General features: G+C 41.4%; 1 protein-coding gene and 1 pseudogene across 1 annotated transcript; one reads left to right on the top strand and one right to left on the bottom strand.

Moving 5' to 3' along the window:
- Positions 1 to 6,238: 6,238 nt before the first annotated feature.
- Positions 6,239 to 17,564, top strand: LOC147167340 (sodium- and chloride-dependent GABA transporter 2-like). Its single transcript, XM_086085956.1, has 17 exons — positions 6,239 to 6,265; positions 6,342 to 6,446; positions 10,157 to 10,280; positions 11,447 to 11,637; positions 11,920 to 12,054; positions 12,292 to 12,432; positions 13,287 to 13,374; positions 13,453 to 13,585; positions 13,741 to 13,875; positions 14,054 to 14,157; positions 14,353 to 14,477; positions 14,564 to 14,676; positions 15,420 to 15,557; positions 15,630 to 15,732; positions 15,815 to 15,915; positions 16,993 to 17,163; positions 17,271 to 17,564. Exons 3-17 carry the CDS (start codon positions 10,273 to 10,275, stop codon positions 17,376 to 17,378), a joined length of 1,794 nt encoding a protein of 597 aa, XP_085942082.1. The 5' UTR covers positions 6,239 to 6,265; positions 6,342 to 6,446; positions 10,157 to 10,272; the 3' UTR covers positions 17,379 to 17,564.
- Positions 17,565 to 18,053: 489 nt separating this feature from the next.
- On the bottom strand, positions 18,054 to 24,029 carry LOC147167339 (sodium- and chloride-dependent GABA transporter 2-like; annotated as a pseudogene).
- Positions 24,030 to 24,275: the final 246 nt, after the last annotated feature.

The following is a 24,275-nucleotide window of genomic DNA, read 5'->3' as shown; positions in this document are numbered from 1 at the left end:
TTACCACAATAACGTTTAAAAAAAATAACAGCACCACTTCAATGTGTCATGATTGGGGTCAGCTGTTTCTGTTTTCCCTTGCAGTTGCTGGGGAAACAGCTGGAGGGCGGATCCTGCCAAACACACCTGCTGCCCATTAGCTCGTCAGGCCAAGATAAAAGCCTGACAGAAGCAGCAAGGAGTGTCGGGTTATTACTCCGTGATGCTACGCTGTATCTCACACTACTCGCTGTTCTAGCCGCCCTCGGGCGTGATTTTGTGTTTCCTTGTTTTTGATTAAAACTAAGTTATCAGCATCACTGCCGTGGCTCTCCTACCTTCCTGCATTTGGGTCCTCCACTCCGTTTCGTGACATCCAACTTCAACCGTGACAGATCGTGACAGAATAACCCGACCACAATGGACCCCGCAGACCCCAACAGCCTGTGCCAGGCCATGGCCAGCCATGGGCGTTTACTCGGACAGCACGAGCAATACTTCAGCGAGCTGAAGGAGGCAATGTCGACGCTAACCGCCCAGATCGGGCGACTCACCTTGAAGGTGGAGCGGAGGTCGGAAGACACGGCCGCGGAAGACTTACGACCAGCCGGGGCGTCACCTGTCTCCTCCGTGTCCCGATTAGCTGGCAACTTTGTTCTTCGGGAACCCAATATTCCCCATCCTCCACGCTACTCTGGCGAAATTGGTGGGTGTGAACAATTCATTCACCAGTGTAGCCTGGTTCTCGATCAACAGCCGCACACTTTCCCGAACGATGGCGCCAAGGTCGCCGTTGTAATGAGCCTACTTTCCGGCCAGGCGGCATTATGGGCGATGGCAGTCAGTAAAGCCAATCCAGAGCTCCGAGCTTCATTTCCTGCCTTCCTGGCGGAATTTAGAAACGTTTTCGACCACCCAGTAAAAGGGAAGGAAGCGGGCAGCCGCTTGCTGGACCTCCAGCAGGCCGACTTGTCCGTGGCAGAATACTCCATCTCCTTCCGGGTTTTGGCGGCCGAGAGCCGTTACGACAAAGCGGCGCTGTGTGGGATCTTTCGGCGAGGACTCAGCCCGCGAATCAAGGACGAGCTGGCGGCACGGGACGAGACGTCCCGCCTGGAGGAACTCATCAACCTGGTCATCCGCTTGGACAACAGGTTGCGGGAGCGGCAGCGGGAACGGGAGGAGGAGCGACGACCTAAGGCAGCAGACACTGCCGCTCAGCCGGTTTCGACCACGTCCGCGGGGCACTTCTTCGGCGTCTCGCCTTCCGACGCTTCGTGGCGACGCCCTCCTGCGGAAGATGGCATCGACCCTATGCAGCTGGGGGGAGGACGGCTCTCTGCAGCGGAACACAGGAACCGGTGGAGAAATCAGGGGTGCCAATATTGTGGTCGGCCCGGACACCAATCGGCCACGTGTTGGAGGCGGCCTGATAGACGTCGGGACGTCGCACCCGTTCCAGCCACAACCATTCAACCCCGACGCAACAACCAGTGTGAGTACTCCCAGTCCACGGGATCAGGTGACCCAAATGGCCAGTTGGACACTAAAAGGCTCCAATTGTCAGGAGAAATGACATGGGGTGGGGTGAATGTAAAGATGACGGCTTTGGTGGACTCTGGGGCTGATGATTGTATTGTCGACCCGAAAATTGTTAACATCTTGAAATGTCCGGTGATTAGACTCGAGAAAACCAAGGAGATGTATGACCTCAACGGGCGCCTCTTGGGGGTGATTACACATAGAACAGAGAGTCTACATATGCGTTTATCGGGAAATCACGTGGAGACTAGACAGTTTTTCATTATGCCCTCCAGGTCAGCCCCAGTGGTCCTGGGTCTGACTTGGCTGGCCAGGCACAACCCTGACATAAACTGGGGCATGCCTAGGTTAGAGAGATGGAGCTTGTTTTGTCACTCACATTGCCTGCAATCAGCCGTAAACCACCACCGTAGTCCAGCTAAAGCAATAATGGAATCTATTAACCTAGAAAATGTGCCAGTAGAATACCACGACTTACGGGAAGTTTTTAGTAAAGACCGGGCCTTATCTCTCCCTCCGCATCGACCTTATGATTGCGCGATAGAATTGGTTCCTGGCGCACCACTGCCTAGTACACGCCTGTACCGAATAGCCAAGCCGGAACTCCAAGCCCTTAATGAATATGTCACAACGTCGCTGGCTGCCGGGCTTATTCGGCCTTCCAAGTCGCCGCTAGGGGCAGGATTTTTCTTCGTTGAGAAAAAAGACAAGACTCTACGCCCTTGCATCGATTTCCGTGGTCTGAATAACATAACAATTAAAAAAAAATACCCATTACCGCTAATGGAGTCAGCATTTGCTCCATTACATTCTGCTGCGGTGTTTACCAAATTAGACCTTCGCAGTGCCTACCATCTGGTTAGGATAAGGGAGGGCGACGAATGGAAAACATTGTTTAGAACACCCAAAGGGCATTTTGAGTATTTGATTATGCCTTTTGGCCTCTCAAACGCTCCCGCAGTGTTTCAATGTTTCATTAATGATGTCTTGCGTGACATGCTTAATCACTTTTGTTTTGTTTATCTTGACGACATTTTGATTTTCTCTAGAAATCTAGCAGAACATCGACAACACGTTCGGCTGGTTTTGGAGCGACTGCTGGAAAACCGGCTATACGTGAAGGCAGAAAAGTGTGCGTTTCACACCAGTTCGGTCCAGTTCCTCGGCTATATTGTGGAGAGGGGTCAATTGAGAGCCGACCCGGCCAAGATCCAGGCCGTGGTCGAGTGGCCAACACCCACGTCAAGAAAGCACTTGCAGAGGTTCCTGGGGTTCGCTAATTTCTACCGTCGGTTCATCCGCGACTATAGCATGAAAGCGAAACCTCTGACGAGGCTGACGTCTACCAAGATTCCGTTTATTTGGACTCAGCAGGCTGAGGCCGCTTTTGTTAAATTAAAATTATTATTTTCACGTTCACCGGTTTTGACACACCCTAACGAGGCTCTTCCCTTTGTGGTCGAGGTGGATGCTTCAGAGACGGGAGTGGGGGCGGTGTTGTCCCAACGGTTCCCGGTTGACCAGAGGCTGCATCCCTGTGCCTTCTTCTCACGTCGGCTCAACCAGGCGGAGCGCAACTACGATGTGGGCAACCGTGAGCTGCTGGCCATTATTTTTGCGTTGCAGGAGTGGCGGCACTGGCTGGAGGGCGCGGCGGAACCCTTCCAGAGCTTCACGGACCACAAGAACTTGTCGTACCTCCGGTCCGCTCAGAGACTAAATCCCCGTCAAGCGCGTTGGGCCCTGTTCCTGACACGTTTTAATTATATCATCACTTACCGACCAGGAGCCCGGAATACCAAGCCGGATGCCTTGTCCCGCATGCACGGTCCAGCCGCCGAGGGGTCTCCACCCGAAACGATCGTGCCGGAGAACAGAGTGTTGGGAGCCCTCCAGTGCGAGGTAGAGCGAAAGGTGGTGGAAGCAACTGGCGACACGCAGACCCCGGTAGCATGCCCTGGGAATAAGTTGTTTGTACCCACACACCTTCGTCAAGAGGTGCTGCAGTGGGGGCATGTGTCAAGAGTGGCATGTCATCCTGGGGTGGGTCGAACGCTGTCCCTAATAGCACAGAGGTTTTGGTGGCCAGGGCTACGCAAGGACATAAAAGAGTATGTCACGTCCTGTACGGTGTGTGCTCGTAATAAGTCCTCTCGCCATATGCCAGCCGGTCAGCTCCGCCCCCTGCCCATTCCCCACCGTCCTTGGTCGCACTTGGCGCTGGATTTCGTTACCGGGCTACCACATTCCAACGGGCAGTCGGTGGTGGACCGGTTTTCCAAGATGGCGCACTTTATCGCCCTCCCCAGATTGCCCACCTCGTTGCAAACGGCGGATATCCTGATAAGGGACATATTCAGGATCCACGGGATCCCATCCGACCTCGTCTCCGATAGGGGGCCTCAGTTTGTGTCCCGGGTGTGGAAGGCTTTCTGCAAGTCTTTGGGAGCTACGGCTAGCCTGTCTTCGGGCTATCACCCCCAATCAAATGGGCAGACGGAGAGAGCTAACCAGGACTTGGAGGCGGCGCTCCAATGTGTGTGCCATCAGCATCCTTCCTCGTGGGCATCCCACCTTCCATGGATCGAATATGCCCACAACACCCTCGTGTGCTCTGCCACAGGTTTGTCCCCGTTCAACGCTGCCTACGGCTATCAACCCCCTTTGTTCCCTTCTCAGGAGGGTGAGGTTGCCATTCCCTCGGTCCATATCCACCTCCGCCGGGCTCGCAGGGTTTGGCGGGACGCCAGGAAGGCCCTGTGCCGCACAAGGGCCCGCAACAGGCGACTCGCGGACAGGCACCGGAACCCAGCACCATCCTACCGACCGGGACAGAAGGTATGGCTCTCCACTCGGGACCTGCAGTTAGCGGGGAGTTCCAAGAAGCTGGGGCCTCGGTTTGTCGGCCCATTTGAAGTCGACTCCGTGATCAACCCGGTGGCAGTTCGGCTCAACCTGCCACCCACACTCAAGGTGCACCCAGTCTTCCACACGTCCTTGCTCAAGCCTGTCTCTGCCAGCCCATTGTGCCCGCCGGCCGCGCCCCCACCGCCTCCCCGGGTCGTCAGCGAGCAGCCTGTCTACACGGTTAGGGCCATACTGGACTCTCGAAAGCGTGGCAGGGGGATGCAGTATCTGGTCGACTGGGAGGGGTACGGTCCTGAGGACCGCCAGTGGATCCCCCGCTCCTGGATTCTGGACCAGTCACTTGTCCGTGACTTCCATTCGTCGCACCCTTCTCTGCCAGGTGGTCCGCCTGGGGGCGTTCGTTAGTGGGGGGGTACTGTCATGATTGGGGTCAGCTGTTTCTGTTTTCCCTTGCAGTTGCTGGGGAAACAGCTGGAGGGCGGATCCCGCCAAACACACCTGCTGCCCATTAGCTCGTCAGGCCAAGATAAAAGCCTGACAGAAGCAGCAAGGAGTGTCGGGTTATTACTCCGTGATGCTACGCTGTATCTCACACTACTCGCTGTTCTATCCGCCCTCGGGCGTGATTTTGTGTTTCCTTGTTTTTGATTAAAACTAAGTTATCAGCATCACTGCCGTGGCTCTCCTACCTTCCTGCATTTGGGTCCTCCACTCCGTTTCGTGACATCCAACTTCAACCGTGACAGATCGTGACACAATGTGTGTGCGTGCGTTTTTGTTAGGTGTGCTCAGTTGTAACTACCAAACAATAATTTCAAGAGATAATCTTTGATCATGTGAGAGAAAGAGCAACCTCTGGTGGTCTTTTTCTTGTGCTCATTCTTTTTTTTTTTTTGTCTCCTTGTCGCAAATCTACAGTATGTCAGATGATCGCTGGATGACAGTTAACATATGCTAACATTTTCAATCGGGGTCCACATTCAGATCCATAAGGATTTGATTTTAGAGGATAGCAAGATACTAGTTTTGTTTTATTAACTCATTCACTGCCATTGACGGCTATAGACGTCAACAATTCATTTAGTTTAACATTTTTCCCCCTTTTGTTAACAAGAGTGTTAAAACCTACTGGAATAGTCCACTGAAATTAGGCACCCGTGTTTCTCCCTGTATGTATGAATGGCATGCAGTGGGTTTCATTGAAGAATGGCTAGCAACCAGTATTGGAGTTGCTTCTTTTTCTGTTATGGGAATGAAATTTATAAATTGGGCACAGATTTGTATTTTACATCTTTGTGTGCTTAAATAGCAATTCAATATGAAATGTATCTTAAGAAAATCTAAAATCATATTTTCACATTTTTCTCATATTGCAATGCTTAGAAAACTTCAACCATATATCTTGAGAGTCAGATGAACAGATGTGACCCACTTTCACCCAAGAAATTACATTAGAAAGAGTCGTTCCAAGTTAGCAGGATTTACAAATCCACTTCACTGCCAGGCACAATTGCCCTCTTATGACAATCTTCAGCAATCCAATCCTCCAATTACTAGTTAGAGACTGATTGTTTACGTACCTCTCCCTCAGCACCGGAACGTTGTTCGTCACCGACTACGTACATCCTCAAAAGTTTTTGACGTAAGTAGAGAGGCAGGTGAGTAGTGTCACACACCTCATCTTTGAGCTCCCAGCTAATTAAAGCCGTCCAACTTGCTACAGTGCAAATCAAATGTACAAGTACATAATCACTGGTCTGAAAAAACTTATGGTTGAATTCATTCATGAAGAAAAACTTGTTTACAGCCCAAAACACAAGACACAAAAACTATCATATTGGATATGGACGAACAGTTGGTATGGTGATACCTGGGAGTAAGTGTTCCATGTAATGTTCATTAACATGCACTGTCCCGACTAAATAAATAAATTAAAACGTGTTTTTTCCCAGTCGACCCTGATGATTGCTTTGGCCTTCATCGAGTCTCCATATGTTTGGTAGCTCTGAAACAATTCTCTGGCTTGCCCCATGGTGAACTTCTCCAAAAAGGTTTTGGTAAGTTTTCATCTTCAATACTATTTTGCACAACACATACTGTATGAAGTACAATTTACAGTACTTGTATGATAACATTTTGATTTTTACAATAAATCTTAAAAACACTTACTATCAGGTAGATCATATAACACGCTCAGAGCTTATACGGGCAGTGTTGCATTTGTGTTTGTGTGATTTTTTTGAAACAATATATTTACAGTTGAGCCCCTTTATTTAGAGCTGGCATGCAAATAGCGAAAATCAGGTGCATAATTGACACCAATTGTTGTCCGGCCCACTTGGTAATATATTTCCCTCCGTGTGGCACCCCTGCTCTTTATGAAGTTAGAGCCTTCTTCGTTCGTTCTTCTTCGCAATTTTGTGTTTTTCAAAATAATCTCTCTATTATTATTGTTATTGTTATACTATGAGGACCAAGAGTACTAAAATTCTCATTATTAAAATAACGACACATTCATGGCAATAATGACCTTAAAATAAATCATTAAATAAAATAATAAATGGGTCATTAACATTGTCATGTTAATTATATTTCTTTCTCTCAATGTTTATTTATTACAATATTTTTTTTATTTTTACCGTATTTCACTTGTTTATTCATTTATGTGAATATTTATTTAGGTATTTCAATATTTATTCAGGTATTTCAATATTCATTTTTTTGACTCCTCAACAAACACAAACATACCCGACGGTTGTGTTTTAGCGATTGCAGTCGTTTACACCTGTCTCAGCCGCTGTACTGATCCCACCCAATTCACGCCCACTGTGAGTTTGATAGGGAGAAGGGTACATTTACATCGCAAGCTGCATGCAGGGAACAGGAGTGCCAAAATGAAATGAATAACTAACTATATGAATATTGAAACAAAAATAGAAAACCATAAAAAAAATTATGAAACACAAAAACTTTGTCGAAAAAAATAATGAAATTAATGTTGCAATAAAACGAACTATATACATAATTATTTAAATAAATACAATTTTAAATAAATAAATACATTTTGAAATCAATAAATCAAAATTGAAATCAATTAATATATTGAAATCAATAAATGAAGACATAATTATTTCATTGAAAGGCCGTTTTTAATTCAACTTTTAATTTATTCTGTTTATTTAATGTTGGGACTCTTACTGTAGTCCTCCAGAAGGGGGAGCCCTTTACCATTCATCCATCCATTGTACCGCTCGACCACTTGTTCTGACGCTTTAATAAACACGCTCATCCTGATGTCTTTTAACGGTTTTTGTATGACAGATGATTTTTGTAGGGGTGTCAGGTTTTGTTAGACTCTCAGGAGAAGACCTTGACGTGTAAAACGCAACAACAAATCTGCAAATCAAAAAACATTAAAGCAAATAACTGACCATAATAACAAATCAAAACACACACAAGCAAAACACAACAGCAAATCAAAATTCACAAAAACGAAACAAACAAAAATAAAATAACCGATTGAGTGACAATCGATGTGCATTATTCTTCCAAGTGCATTATGGGTCATTTTCAGGGCACTACTATTTTTTTTCTTTTTCTTTTGGACATTCAGACACCCTCACAAAACGGCCCAACCCCCTTTGGGGCCCCACTATATGGGGAGTAGTATGCACATTTGGGCACAGCCAATTAAACTCCAGGAAGAGGTAGGTAGCTACTAGTAGGGAGATCAGGCTCGTTGCTGATTGGACGAAAGCACCAGTCGTCACACGCTCTGCCCGTTTCAAAGTGCACTGACAGTACTGCCGCATAGAGTACACCTTTTAATACTCCACCATATTTATAATTTCATATTGACCTTTGGATGAAATAGCAAAGCTTGTAAAATGTGCTCTTTCTGCAAACCAGGGCCGCAATCCTGCATGTTTTAGCAGTTTCCCTCTTCCAACACACCTGAATCAAATGATTAGGTTCGTTATCAGCTTCTGCATTCATCAGCTGAATGCTCATCAGCATTCAGCTGATGAGCTGATCCTTTGAATGAACTTGAAATGAATGTTCCCAATCCTTGCAAATCAGCGCTGCTGGAATGCGGTGCTCTTGGGCAGAACTAAACCTTTTGGCGAGAAGTTTTGACAATTGTTTCTATGAGAACAATATAAGAAATGTTGTTTTGTTCAACAGTTGATCAAAGAATCAGATCAAAGAAAGCTAAGAGAGCTGGAGGAAAAAAACACCACTGCTTGAGAAAGATGATTAATTAACAACCAGTGTAATGATTTGAAAAGCATTTATGGTCCGTTGTGTACTCACTGTGTGCTCCATTGCAGGGACAGTCAGCTTTTGTAATACACTTTACTGCAAAATTCAAATGAATCGAATTAGTCGATTAATCGATTGAATAATCAATAGATTAATCGATTCTGGAAATATTCGATAGTGACAGACACTCGATGGCTGACTATCATCTTTTTTTAAATCATTTTGCTAAGTTGTGTGCTGTGCAGGGTTATTATAATTTTGGAATTTTAATTTGAGTTCGTTTTTATTTCGTCTTGAGTTTTGTTTTTTAAATTTAGTTTGTTTTAATTAGTTTTCAGGGTGGTTCTGTTAGTTTGTATTAGTTTTTGTTATTTTCAAAAATGTTGAATTTTAGTTTAGTTGTAGTTAGTTTCAGTATCAGTTTAAAAAAAAGTGTGTTACTTGTGAGCAATATTTAATAAACACCTTCTTCTATTGGCTGCCGCTAGATGATGTCACTTCTGTGAAATGACCTTATTCATGTTAATATAAAAATAAATATCATTTAAATTACAGTTAAAATCATCCCCAAAGGCTCATGTATCAAATTAATTACTGAAGACTAAAACGAAGGACATTTTTGCTATAATCCTGGTAAGTCTTTGTTGATTTTGTAAACATAAATTGTATTTTCAGTTAGTTTTCGTTTTAAATAAAAGCATTTTTGTTTTTATTTTATCTCCTTAACTAAATTGTTTTTTAATTTGAGTTTTTTTGTTAGTTTTCGATAACTAAAATAACCTTGGTGCCGTGAGATTTTTTACGATGTGAAATATGTGCCTTGGCTCGATTAAGGTTGGGAAACACTGTTGCAGGCTACAGAGTCTGTGTTGACGCCAGGCGATGGCTGGCGATGTGTTTCTGGTTGACTTCCCTTTTCAATTATATTTTTTAAATAAATTAACATTAATTATGACAATAAATAGCACAAAAGCATTGAAAATTTGTACCGTGACTACTGGTATAGATTTCCGAGGTACCATGAATTGCAACCAAACCGGTTGAAATGTGAAAGGTACCCATCAAAAGTCCAACAGTGATCCGAGAACTTGTATAATTTTGTAACCATCAACTATGGTAACAATTTTTTTGCAGAAAAATAAGTATATGTCACGGTCAGCTGTGGTTTTGGACCCAAGTGTGTGTGTGTGTGTGGGGGGGGGGGGGGCAGAGCGAGGAGGCCGAGGTAAAGTCCAAAAACAAAAGGGTTTTATTAATTAAACAAAAACAAGGTGGTGCACAACGTGCCGACAAAAAAACAACAAACAAAGTCCTTAATCAAAACAAACTCAAGTGGCATGACGCACTTATAAGTAACGTCACCACAAATGTTGTGCTATGCAAATTGAAGAAATTGAAGCACCGGGAAATGTTTCTCAACAAGAACCGGTTTTCAATTTCCATCCCAAATTGGTGGCATAATCATGTTAATTAGGAATAATAGAATGTATTATGTTTTTGCAAGAAGGGGAGAGGTACTTCCTCAGGGGAACGTCTGATGAAGCAGGAGGACAAAAACGGCTTCAAACCGCCAGCTTTTTGTTCTTCACGCTGCTCAAGTACAGACGACAACTACGCTAAATGGAAAGGCGAGTAAAATAATTATTTCCAAACTTTACTTTGCTGTGATTAGTTTTTTTATGTGACTGTATTTGAATACATTTATGATGGGATAGTTAAACTTTTACTTTACTGTACAGTATTTGAGAGCGAGTATCTGTACTATTTACTTCACTACTTCTGTGTGTTTACATTACATACTACTATATAGGGCTGGGTTTAAAAAAAAATAATCTAATAATCGATATCCAATTGATTTTTCCTTTTCGAGCCCGATATCAATTCATAAAACCATGAATCGATTATTTTAATATCTCTTTTTCCCATAAATTTATAAGAAATTTGAATTTTAAAGGCCTTTTTTTTTTGGTCAATCTTGAAATTGAAAAGTATTTTCTTACATTTATGAAAGACCTGGCTTATTGCACTTTAAGGCAACAAAAAATATTTTTAATTCATTATTACAATTATTGAATTAGATTTATGAAAATATTTACACGTCAATGTACACACGTGTTACTTTTATTAATGAACAAAATGATTTAACCGGTTTAACCTGCCTACGCAAATTTAAATTTGGAATTTAATGTTTGTGGAGTTTTTATCATGTCCTTGATACTGACTAAGTATTGATGTTCCATCAATGGGGTGTCTGGGTCCGACATGTTGAATCGGTAAGATTGCCGAATGAACAATACTGAGTTTTCTCTCAAAAAAAAAATATAAAATAAAAAAAAATTGATAGAGGAAATTAGAATTGGTACCCATCCCTACTACGTTATTCACCCTGTTTTTCAACCTATTTTGCCAGCGGCAGCAAGTCAATGTAGAGGTGCAAGATCTAGCAACATGAAGCAGTCGAAGAAGTTATTAACCTATAAAACTGAAAAGTGAGCTTACCGCACACATGAAATGAAGCCTAGCTCAGCGGGCACTTAATGGCGACGGTAACATTGTGGATAACGGCAGTTGTTGTTTTTACTTGAGTAGATTTTTCCACAAATACTTTTACTGAAGTAAACCTGTATCTGTACTTCTACCTAAGTAAAACGGGGGGGAAAAGGGATTACTTCATCCACCACTGACAGTATACAAAGTGAAGCTACAAATAAATCTGGTGATGTTTTAGGTCTTCTATTTCCCGATGATGTGTAGATGCCTTGGCCAATCCTAACCGTTGGTTATATTGTTGCAGTGCCATGGAAAAGCCATATGACCCGGAGGTCAAGCTCAAGGTGAGCAAGGAAAGCCCCTCACCTGAATCCATCACTGCGGCCAGAGGACAGTGGCCCAATAAAAGGGAGTTCATCCTTGCCGTTGCCGGAGAAATCATTGGACTTGGAAATGTGTGGCGGTTCCCTTACCTGTGCTACAAGAATGGAGGCGGTGAGTTGGAAAAACAAGATGATCATTCATGAAGAAAGCACGTGGACCGGGGTTCGGGCCCAAGCATTTACATGATTTCGAAGCCTCATTTTATAAACCTGGTTATCTTTTTAAGCATTCAAATTTGTCATTGGACTGAATGGCGGGCGGCCAGGGGTCGAAATCCCCCCATTGGAATGAATGGCGGACAGTGTGAATTTACCATTGTTGTCGTTATCATAGTTAACAACTGTTTTTGTGTTGAATATATAAAAATGTATCCTCTTTGTTTCCCCCGACCAGGAGTGTTTTTTATCCCATATGTCGTCTTCCTCTTTACATGCGGCATCCCTCTGTTTCTGCTGGAGGTCGCTCTTGGCCAGTACACTAAGCAGGGCGCCATTACCTGCTGGAAGCAAATCTGTCCCCTCTTTGGAGGTAAAAATACACTCTGGAGCGGCAACAATTTGTGGAGCTGCATGAACATAATAACACCAAATACAAGAGCTGTGAGAAAAGAGTATTTCATTCTATGTTGCGAGGTATTCCTTTACCACATTTGTGTTGTCAGTGTCATTGCTTTTTCTGCGACTACGCCAATCTTATGATAGTACAGTATGATGTCATGATTTTGGAATTTACAGGTCAATATTTTCTCTCTTTCAAATCTTTTAGGGATTGGCTATGGAACTCTGGTTGTAGTATTATACTTCAGCATCTATTACATCATCATATTGGTGTGGGCATTCTTGTACCTTCTCTCTTCCTTCAGCTCTCAACTTCCGTGGGCAAGCTGTGGAAACAGCTGGAACACAGGTATGTAAAAAAAAAAAAAAGATTTACGTGGAGGGAAAAAAATCAGATTTTATATCATTACACACTGTAGCTAAAACAAATTGTATAAAATGAAGGAACCACTTATAATAAGACCCTCAGAGTTTCATTGTTCTACCTCATTTTCGTGAATGAGGGATTTTGATGAGAACACCAAAGGCACTTTATACTGATATTGAACTGGTAGTGAAAATGTGTGAAAAATATATGATTTTATTTTCATATTAGTATATCATCACTTATCCTTGAAATCAGAGACAAAATTCCAAAATATGCACACGGTACTGTTTGAATTTGCATATGTTTGTATAGAAAAATCTTAGTTATTTAACCATGTAAAGGAACAGGTTCTAAATCAAAACGTTTTTTTTTATAGGTTTCATTTAGAACTTGATTTGTGTCAACTCCATCAGACACATTATAGAGTGTACAATTTTAAGAGGTCTAAGAAGAATATAAAGCACGCCTTCCAGCTTTTCAGGAGATGAGGAGAGCGCGCCCTCTGTTGGCTAAAGGCAATACTCATGGATCCAAGTTCACCAGGAACTCCTAAACAGCCTGTGTTTTTTTTTCTACATATAACCTTGTGGCGTCAGTGTTAATGTTTCTGTAGTAAACCAGTTAGCACGTTAGCTAAATTAGAATGACATGATGCATAAAGTATTGTCAAACATGGTGGTTTTAACGCCACAAGTAACATATATAACCACATATAACCTTGTGGCTTACAGGCGGCAATCAGTGATACGTATGTGGTAGATTCTCTGGAGTTGATGAAATGAAATATATTAGTGCACAGCTTGTAATGCGCTGTTTGCTGACTGTCTTTGCAACAGAGTCGTGTGTGGAGTTCAATCAAAGCACCCATGTTCTGAACTGGACTGTGGTAGAAAACAAAACAGCGCCTGTGAGGGAATTTTGGGAGTAAGTTTAAATGTTTGAATGAAAAGTACAAGAAGAAGGTAGGAAAGTGCCTGATGTTAATGTAAATATGATCCACAGGAGAAGAGTTCTGAACCTAACAGCAAGTGCCCATGAGATGGGCGGAATTCGATGGGAGTTAGCTCTGTTTCTTATTTTATCGTGGATCATCTGTTACTTTTGCGTGTGGAAAGGAGTGAAGTCCACAGGAAAGGTAGATTTGAATGACAATCAAGGCCTTGTTTTTAAATTCATGTATTCAATGCACTTTAAGACTTTTTAAGCATCCGCAAGAGCCCTTTGATTTGGGATAACATTCAGCACAAAATCTGCACTCTAAAGAATATGAATTACCACTTGGTCCGACAGGTTGTGTACTTCACAGCCACATTTCCATACGTAATGTTGGCCGTGCTGCTTGTCCGCGGGGTGACGCTGCCCGGGGCCATAGATGGCATCAAATTTTACCTCTACCCGGAACCATCTCGCCTCGCTGATCCACAGGTACGAGCCTCTGACGTGACGTGAAGACAATATTCAGACACTTGAATTTGAAATATGAATGAATTCCTCGTTGGGGTAGAGCCTTATAAGATGATGCTGTTCTGATTGGATAATAAAAAATAAATAAAAATATTTTTTTGCTGTGTTGTTTTTCACTGATGATGTCCTCGTCTTGCAGGTCTGGATGGACGCTGGCACGCAAATATTTTATTCCTATGCTATTTGCATCGGCTGTTTGATGGCGCTTGGCAGTTATAACAAGTACAACAATAACTGTTACAAGTAAGTTGACATAAAAAATTGTTAAAAAAATAAAAGGAATACAAATTGTTATGTCAATATGTGATGTACACCTGAACAAATATAATGAGACCCAATTATTGGCCTTCATCAAACATTCTGCCGAACAATAATAACGAACACATTGCTAGGATACTAAACATATTTTCTTCTTCTTTTCTTTGTTGTTCTTTTTAGAGATTGCGTTTATCTGTGCCTCCTGAACAGCGGGACCAGTTTTGTGGCCGGTTTTGCCATCTTCTCAGTTCTTGGTTTCATGGCTTATGAGCAGAACACTGACATATCCAAAGTAGCGGAATCGGGTAAGACGTCACAAACTGCACCTGTGAGGGAATCGGCACGCGTGATGACACACACTCAAACAAAAAGGACCGTTTTCTCGCCACAGGTCCCGGCCTAGCCTTCATCGCGTACCCTCGAGCCGTGGCCATGATGCCCTTCCCGCAGATTTGGGCCATTTTCTTTTTTGTCATGATCATCCTGCTTGGATTGGACAGTGAGGTTGTGCATGTTTCTCATGTTTGTCACATACTGTATGCTAATAGGCAGATGAGAGAAAAAATCTCAAGAACTGGTGCAATAAAACCACAATATATTACTACTATTATTATTATCATGACAATTATGATATAGTCATCTAACCTGTATGCCAAATGGCCAGTTCAGACACTGATAGGGTATGATTATGTTTGCAAAGGCACAGCTTTTGTCTTGGATCTCATTAGTTTAATAACTCATTTGTATAGTACACTTCAGGGGCAATTTTTTCTCTATAAATTTTTTTAATCTGTTGTTATTTTATTTAATAATTGGTTAATGATGAGATATATGTGTTAGATGGTTTTCCTTCCTAAAATGGAAAATAACAGTAAGCAAGACCATTTTGGTATTAATGGATAGAATCATTGGTTAATTATTTATAGTTAAATTAATTAAAAATAGTACAGTTCATAAGGGAAAATTGATTGGTCACACTCTTCTGCTTTCTCTCCATGGCGTGTGCGCACTCAAGGCCAACAACAAGGCGCTCTAAAGCTACCACGCCACAATTGCAAAGAAGATATATAGTTCATATTGTTCACATTTTTTCTGTGTGGCTAACGACTAATAACAATAATCATAACCCCCTCAATGTCAAATTTCAGCCTCGTCACTCAATTTGACACTCTAATAACTGAATGCGTTGAAATCAACAAAGTGCATGGAAATGTGTCCAGTGTGTAACATAAATGTCTCTCCTTCAGTTTGTGTTGCTGGAAGGTCTTGCAACCGGTATTTGTGACCTGAAGCCTTCCTTCTTCTACGTCGGCCACAGACGCAAACTGCTTCTTCTACTCATCACTGTTTTCTGTTTCTTCATCAGCCTCACAATGGTCACTGATGTAAGGAAGAATTGAGATTTCTTTCTGTGGTTGATTTGTTCATTCTAAAGGAGCCTCCTGTCACACACGCAGGGAGGATTGTACATCTTTCAGTTGTTTGACTATTACTCCTGCAGCGGGATGACTATGCTTCTCTTTGCATTACTGCAGTCTGTGTGTGTTGGATGGGTTTATGGTCAGTAGATTTTACATTTGAATGTCTCCTGCACTGTTCACTTGAACTTTCTCACCATCGTTTTTTTTCTACCTGACCTCAGGAGCAGATCGTTTCTACGGCAACATCGAGGACATGATTGGGTACAAGCCGTTACCGCTGTTTAAACATCTTTTGAAATATGCCACTCCAGTCGTCTGCATGGTAAATAAAAATTCTGGGCCCTGTGTGTCCTCGGCGTAAAAACTGCCGCATCTTATCGTGGGAAGGCCAGTCTATTTTTACCGTGTTTTGGAATTTGGCAGACTGTGATACACCTTGCTAAGAGAATCGGTGCACCAAAGATGTTTCTGTTACACGCCCCCGATGTACTTGACAGTTTGCTGGTAGAAATTAGACTAGACTTTAGACCAGGTGAAACCAGATCCAATTTCTGATTCAGGTGGTATAATGCAATTTTGGTGGATTTGATTCAGATGCAGGCACACAGATTCTGCACATTGTGTGATAAATGTACACCATGTAGACCGCACGCCTCACCTGCGCTGAATTTAAAGGGAATGAAAAGAGCTTTTTTGATTGGCTGGGAATAAAGTCTACAAAAACATCAAAAGGAGGGAAACTGCTCTTATGCGCACATTTAGACTGCTTTTTGCGTTTGACTTGTGATGAGGACGAAAATATGGCCCTCAATCTGACTTGCCAGCTTTGAGACAGGGAATAATAGTTTACTTTGAAGATTAACTTTACTCTCATTCCACCAAGGTTGATTTTAAGGTGGATGAAAATAGCCTGGCCATTCTATCAGAAAACTGTTAACAGCCAATGGCAGGTTCTGCAACTCTTGCTGTGCAGGTTGAAAAGAATGTCTCCAGATTTGTTTCCCCTTTTTTTCTGTTGTCTTCAAAAAACAGCATAATATTCAGTCAGAAAGAAAAATGTATTTATTTTTTTACAAAAACAAAACCCTCAAATCAAATATTACCATTTGCTCACATGTCTTGATAAACTATTCATTGACATTAATGAGATGATTAATGATTAATCAAATTATCATAAATGCCTCAATTGTTTTTTGATCAAACAATTAATCAACAATCAATTTACAATAAACCAAATTGAACAATTGACCATTATGACCAACCATAACTCGATCAGTCAGATTAGCAAGAAATGACGATGACATAGCAGAAGTTCAAAATGGCGGCTAGTTCTGCATGTCCTCAACCAGCCAAGGCTCCCTTTAGTGATTACTGTACTTTTTATCTCTATGCTTTTAAGGGAACATTCATCTTCTCTCTGGTCAAATACAAACCTCTGAAGTTCAACAACGTCACTGAGTATCCGTGGTGGGGTTATTCTCTGGGCTGGTGGTTCATCCTGTCTTCCACACTCATCGTTCCTTTCTCGATGGTGTACAACCTGATTACCACTCCGGGAACACTTCGACAGGTAAAATGGAGATTAGATTTGCATTGATTACAATAATCTTGGTCCTAAAATGGATTCAGTCTCTACAAAACGTTTTTAAAGTAATAGTAAATATTCTTTCTTGCTAGCGGTTCGCCATCCTTTGTACTCCATCGAAGGACCTTCCGTCACCCAAATTGGACAACGAAGGACTTGAAGTGTGCAGCTTGATGCAGAAATCAGACGGCATGTTGTGAAAACAGCGGCCACTTCCGGTGAACACTGTGAGACGCAATTTATAACACCAAAACTGACATTCCAAGCATGTTTTTTTTTTATAATCAGTCACAGAATCAATGTCTGTTTGTCCATTTCTATCCTCCAATATTTGATGGTTTACATTACATAATTTTAAAATTTCATCCAAACATCGCAATAAAAGATCACGACACGTCATTGAAGTGTGTCACAATAAATCATCTGTGTCTGAATTACTACTCTCACCACATGTCCACCTCATGTTGCAAGTGCAATTTAATTCAAAGTCAAATATGATTAACCCTATCACTTCTCACTTGTAGCGCATATCTGTAGTAACTTGTAAAATATGTTATAATTAGACTTGTGTTTGGAATTTATGAGAATCCCCATTAGCTTCCGCAAAGTGGTCGCTAGTCTTCCTGTGGTCGTCAAATTAATACAATAAAAACATTCAAATGTTAAAATGACTCTATATAGTGAAATATAAAAATGCAAAACAAACCAATAATTAACATATACAACAGTACCAATCAAATAACCACGGATCAGAAATGATCTGGCAAAACTTATGATTGAATTCATTAATGAAGAAAACCTTCTTTATTGATCAGCAACACATACAGGCTTCCTGTTCAAAAGTAGTGTTTTGTTGCTCTACGATTGTTTTTCTTTCATTCGGCGTGCATAAACGTCTGAAGCTCCTCCTCTTGATTCAAAGCTTTCCTGGATGCAGGACTCGGTAAGTCGTTTGCTGGTGTGTACAGAACTTTCAGTCTCTGCAGGGATAAAAGAAACACTTACACTAAATCTGTTCTCAATTGCCTTACCTGGAAAAATACTTTAGTTTTTGTTTTTTCATAGGTTAAATGTCTGGTGTAGTACCAAGACTTTCCTGTTGGGGTAACTTTTGCACCACAGTGCATACAGACCGCTGGAAAGTCCAAGAGGAAGAAAGAATAATAGATGGAAAACCAAAATTTTGGGTACTGATTGAAATGAGCTCCCAATTCGATACATATTTCTAAGATAACACATTTGCTCAAAATACCTAAAGTATACAGGAAATTATCATTAGCAATCAGTGATGTGAAGACACTGATCCAGTTAGTCATTTGTCACAATTCTCAACTGGCCAGATTACCAATTGGTATGTGTGTACCCGGATTAACTTTCTTACCTGTTTTAGAGTTCCAGGAGTAACACTGACTGTATGGAGCGTCTTCAACAGCACTATGATTGGTGTCGACAGCGAGAGGACTCCTCCAATTGTGTAGCCCCACCAAGGGTATTCGTACGTGTTGTTGAACTTGAGTGGTGTGCATTTCACCAAAGTAAATACCAAAGTGCACTAAAAGAAACCAGCAGAAGAAAGATATGAAATGAAGCATAAATGGAAACATATTTGTCACATTTATAGATTTGTATTTACACATTACTTTCTTGTTCAAACCTCAAGTTTCGCATTTTCTCAGGACACGTGACTGCCCTGTGGCCTAGCTCAAGACTCAAAGGGCCACATACCCACCCAGGTGTTCTAAAGGATTGTTTGGGTTTGCATCAACTGCAATAGACTTGATATCATGCCTACATGCAGACAACAAACATGAATGTATGTATAAATTTGTCCTAGGAAAGTGGAACAGTGTGATCACACTGGTGAGGAGTCACTGCATGGTGCCCCATGTGTGTTTTTGTCTGCTTGTTTGTTTGTTTGTTGTTTAAATAATAATAAAATAAAATAAGCTTGCTGAGCTCAAGAAATTGTTTCCACAACACAAATTATAATGTATTTTTTTTCTTATATTTTTTAAAATACATTATCATGTCATGATAATATTTTACATTTATGAATTTCATTTCAATATGTCATTTTTATTTGTCATTAATATTTAGATATTTCCTATGTATTCTGCACCCTCCTTCCGTCATGTATATTTACCGGCTTCCGTAGCAACTTCCTTCTCCGTTACATTGCTACGTTGAGTGCTGAGGTTAGTTGTGTGTGAAAGAGCTACTTTTTACATGATTTATTTTGGTGTTACAGATAAATATTGTGTATAGTGACATGGTATTACAATATCAGGGTCTTCTGTGTCAATTTCATCGATGATAATAGTTTTTAATAGACGTTTTTCGGCGTCGCCATTTTGGCGCTTTAAAAAAAAAACACTTGGCCAGCGCTGATTTCCTATTTCAAATATGGATATTTTGCATGTTTAGTGAGCAGATGTGTATATTTAGGACTTGATAAGACAATGTATTGTCATATATTATGCAGGTACAGTTTTGAAGTTTGACGTTATTATAGTTGCCGTAGTTTTTGTAACACCACCAAATGCACTGTCCCTATTTAGCCAATAGGCGGCATTGTTTTACCATTCATTGGTTCTAGTTCTTCGAGGGTTGAAACAAATATAAAATACAATAAAACACATAGTTTTCTTGGACAACCCTGTACTATAAACAAACGCAACAGTTTGTTTAATATAAATGGTCTTTTTATAATAATAAATGCTATTTATATTTGAAAATAAACATTATGTAAACATTGATGAGAGCTAATGTGCATATTAAGGATTTGAATAGACAAACGTCCAGACTCGAGAAAAAATAAAGTGTAAAAAAGAAACCAAAAAATCTTCATTGAACCCTATGTACACACCTGGAGGGATGGTGCTACACTTAAGACTGGCCCTGTCATAAATCTGTGCAGCCCCAGTGTTAAGCTCCTCCAGCATTTTATTTTTAAATATATTAAAATAGTAATAATTTCAGTTCACCTGGTCAAGCCCACCCTGCATGGGAAACAAAACATCCTGGAGCCGTGCCAGCACACCTGTTACACTTGGTCACTTAGTGTAACATGTCAATAAAAGGCCTACCTTCCTTGCTAATACTTACAGTGCAAATAGCAGGTGTCAGGTACTGCCAACAGTATTTCATAAAGGGCCACGGACGATAGCCAATCATGTCCTTTATGTTATCATACAGACGAGCTGCCCCTTCAGAAAATATATCATTCATTAGCATTGTGCTGACAGAAATTCACAGGAGAGACCCATGTGACTCCGGCTAATGCTCTTGATGAATTGAACCAAATCAAGAGTGCATACCATAAAACCACCCGATGCAGATAGACTCCAGAATTGCAAAAAAGAGAAGAGTCATGCCACTGCAGGCATAATGGTCAAACAGCTGGAAAACATAGAGGCCTCCCTGCAAATACAAGCACAAAAATGTTTCTATCAATGTTTATTTAATCTTTTTTTCGCCCCATTGTATTACATGAAGGTTGATTACTCACCTCTGTAACCATTACAAGGCCTGCAAAGAAGCTTGCAACACAAACTGCAAGAAGAAGGAGTTTACGTCGACATTTATTTCCAAAGACAAGGGAAGGCGTCGGCTGTGTTTGTGACCAGTGCCTCTACATTTACGAACTATGGTGAGAATACAGATTTAAAAAAAATAATTGTGTTATTATAATAATACATTTTATTTCATTTGAACAAATTATTTCTCATCTAAACTCATCTTGCCTCGCAATCTAATCCTATAAAGATGATCATGGCAAAGAAGCAAATGGCCCAAAGTTGAGGAAGAGGCATCAGAGCCACAGCACGAGGGTAAGCGATGAATGCCAGACCCGGACCTGTAAAGACCACGTTTGATTGTCACTTGACAGCTAATAGGCCTTATCTTCCATTCCAACTGCATTGTCGAGCATTCATACCTGATTCAGCCACCATGGATATGTCAACACCTTGCTCCTTGGCCATAAAGCCAAGCACAGAAAAGATGGCAAAGCCGGCCACAAAGCTGGTCAACCCATTCAGCAGGCACAGATAAATACAGTCCCTGTTGGCCAAATACAATAAAAGTAGTCAATTGCTGTTGCAAAAGTGTGACACAAGCTGTTTCCAGACATGAATGGGCAAACTGGGATCTATATATATATATATATATATATATATATATATATATATATCTTACAAACCCCAAAAATTATTCAAACAAACAAAAAACACTGAAACATTCAAAAGACGTCTTCCACAAAAGGGATTGTAATATCAAACAGTTGTAATATCACAATTCACCACTAGATGGCAGACATGGTTTAGTCACAGCTGGACTGTCCGAATATGCACCCTACTCCCTATATAGTGGCCTACTTAGGGGTCACGCCATTTTGTAGTGGCGTCCGAATGTCCAGGGAACGAAAATGTAGGGCATTCGAAATGACCCACAATGCACTCTGAAAAGTAGTTAACATCGATGTTCACTCAACCGGGTTGATTAAGATCACAATGTATTGTGAGTATAAAATAACCATGGGTTAGGCCTAATCATTTTGGGTGAATGTGATGCTGGACAAACAGCCTTGATACCTCCTCAATAATATAAAAATTTTGACAACGTGATCCGTATACCTGTAGCAGTTGTTGGTGTACTTGTTGTAGCTACTTAAAGATGCCAGAACCCCGAGAGTGATTGCATAGGAGTAGAGGATCTGGCTACCGGCATCCAGCCAAACCTGACAAAGAAGTATTTTCACCTTTTAAGCAAGCAAACCCATTAAGAAGTCGACTGACAATGTTGTGGTACCATTGGATCGCCGAGTCGGGAAGCATCTGGGTAGAGGTAGAACTTGATTCCTTCTTTGGCTCCCGGTAATGTCAGACCACGAACGAGCAACACCAGCAGCATGACATATGGAAATGTGGCAGTGAAATAGGCCGCCTAGATTAATCAAACAAGGAATTTCTGAATTATAATAAAGCCTGTCAGTGCTCATATGCTGTACATTGCTTCAATTTGGTCTCCATGACATGATTTTGCACAAGAGAGCCTACAAGCAGTTTTCTGACAAGTAGTCTGCTTGCTGGAAGCATGTTCTGTGGTCTGATGAGACCAAGATAAACTTATTTGTTTCAGATCATGACTTAGCAAAAGTGTTTTTCTTCGGTGTTGATGAGAACATTTAAAAGGGAAGTCAACCCCCCAAAAATTCTTGACAATAATATGTTCTACGGTATTCTGATTAATATTACATTTGTGGAATAGGAGTTATTCAGCAACATCCAGCAGTTTTTATCAATATCAGAAGGCGGCCATTTTGCCTCTTGCCGTTGAGTGAAAATGACATCACAGTTGCTCAGGTAACAACCAATCACAGCGCAGCTTCAGAAAACAGGTGAGCTGTGATTGGCCGTTGCCTGAGCCGTGAGCAACGGTGATGTCATTTTCAGTCGACAGCAAGTGGCAAAATGGCCGCCCCGAGATGGATAAAAACGGCTGGATTTTGCTGCCTAACTCATATTCCACAAATGTAGTATTAATCATTAGTTAGCTCACAGACATATAACATATTATTGTCTTGGCTTTAAATATTGGCTTTAAAAAATATATTTACGAAAATCTGTGCCGTGTACTTACTTTGGAGTTGGATGAGACACTTATATACATTACACACATACAGGTATACTTATACTACATATTAGACTTCACCTTCCCTGTGCTCTTCACCCCATTCCAAATACAGAAGACACACAATAGCCAGGAAAGAAGAAGACAAAGGGCCAAGTCCCATCGTAGGTTTCCTACATGTTCAATTCCACTCGATAGTCCCAAAATTCTCCTCCTGGTTCACACATCAATCAGAAACATCCAACAAAAGACACACTTGGGCCTCATACTATGCTATACTTACTCCCAAAACTCCACAGCTGAAGATATGCCATTTGCGAACTCTTGCAGTGTTTGATTGGCTCTGTACTCAAAACATTTGTCTTTGTTTGTGAAGTGAATGAATACGAAAATTAGTACAATAGACAAAGTATCTATGCTTGTTTTGGAAAAGTAAGTTTCAGTGCCTACCTGTGTTCCAGCTGTTGAGACAGTTGGCCCAGGGGAGCTCAGATGAGAAGGATGAGAACAAGTAGCGAAAGGCCCAAGCCAGTATGATGATGTAATATATCCCCATGTAGAAAAGAACCAGTTGGCTTCCATATCCTAAGCCTGTGTTTAATGGAGAGCAGATATTGCAGATTGATTGATTGATTGATTGACCCTCAAAACTATTGATTGCTTGACAGACCTTCAAAAAGAGGACAGACTTTTCTCCAGCATGTCATTCCACCCTGTCTGGTGTACTGGCCTAATGATGTTTCCAGGAAGAAGAGGGGGATGCCGCAGGTGCAGAAGAACAGCATATACGGTATGAGGAATACTCCTTTCAAACAAAAATGACGTATTAAAGTTTGGGACTTTTCGGAAGTGACCTTCTATGTTTTATATGAATGTGTTTGCAACATGTTTTAAAAAATCAACAGAGCCCCGCCACTGGGTAGGACACCAAAACAATTCATCATTGTGCTCAGTGCCTTTTCAAATTCAAAATGAATTACGTTCCAACAGAAATGTATTGATATTTATTTTTGTCTTTAAGCCAACTGTGTCTGCTATGTACCTCCTCCATTTTTGTAACATCGGTATGGGAATCGCCAGATATTTCCCAGACCAACGAGATTTCCTGCCGTAGCCAAGATGAATTCCATTTTCCTGGACCACTGCTCTCTCGGCTGGCCTTTGGGTGCAGCCTCAGCTTTGGTCCTGTCGTTCCACGTGTTTGATTGGATGGACTCCATTTGGACCTTTGGTTAGGATCAATCCGAACATATCATTCAGGGGGCTACAATAAAGTAGTCCTTTACGGGAACTTAAAAAAAAAAGATCACTTTTTTTACAGCTGATCAACAACGAAGGAGTACACTGACAATAACGAAAACCGAGGAATCCTGTATGAGTTTAATCAGGTTGATACACCAGTATGTAGAAGTTCTTTTGCCAAAAATAGTGATAACATTCATTTTAGGGCTGGGTTTAAAAACAAA

The sequence above is a fragment of the Leptonotus elevatus genome, chromosome 10 (assembly GCF_054856555.1).
Source record: "Leptonotus elevatus isolate MCC_2025b chromosome 10, RoL_Lele_1.0, whole genome shotgun sequence".
Lineage (NCBI taxonomy): Eukaryota > Metazoa > Chordata > Actinopteri > Syngnathiformes > Syngnathidae > Leptonotus > Leptonotus elevatus.
Note: the sequence above shows the minus strand (reverse complement) of the source record. Positions and strands in the feature narration are given on the sequence as shown.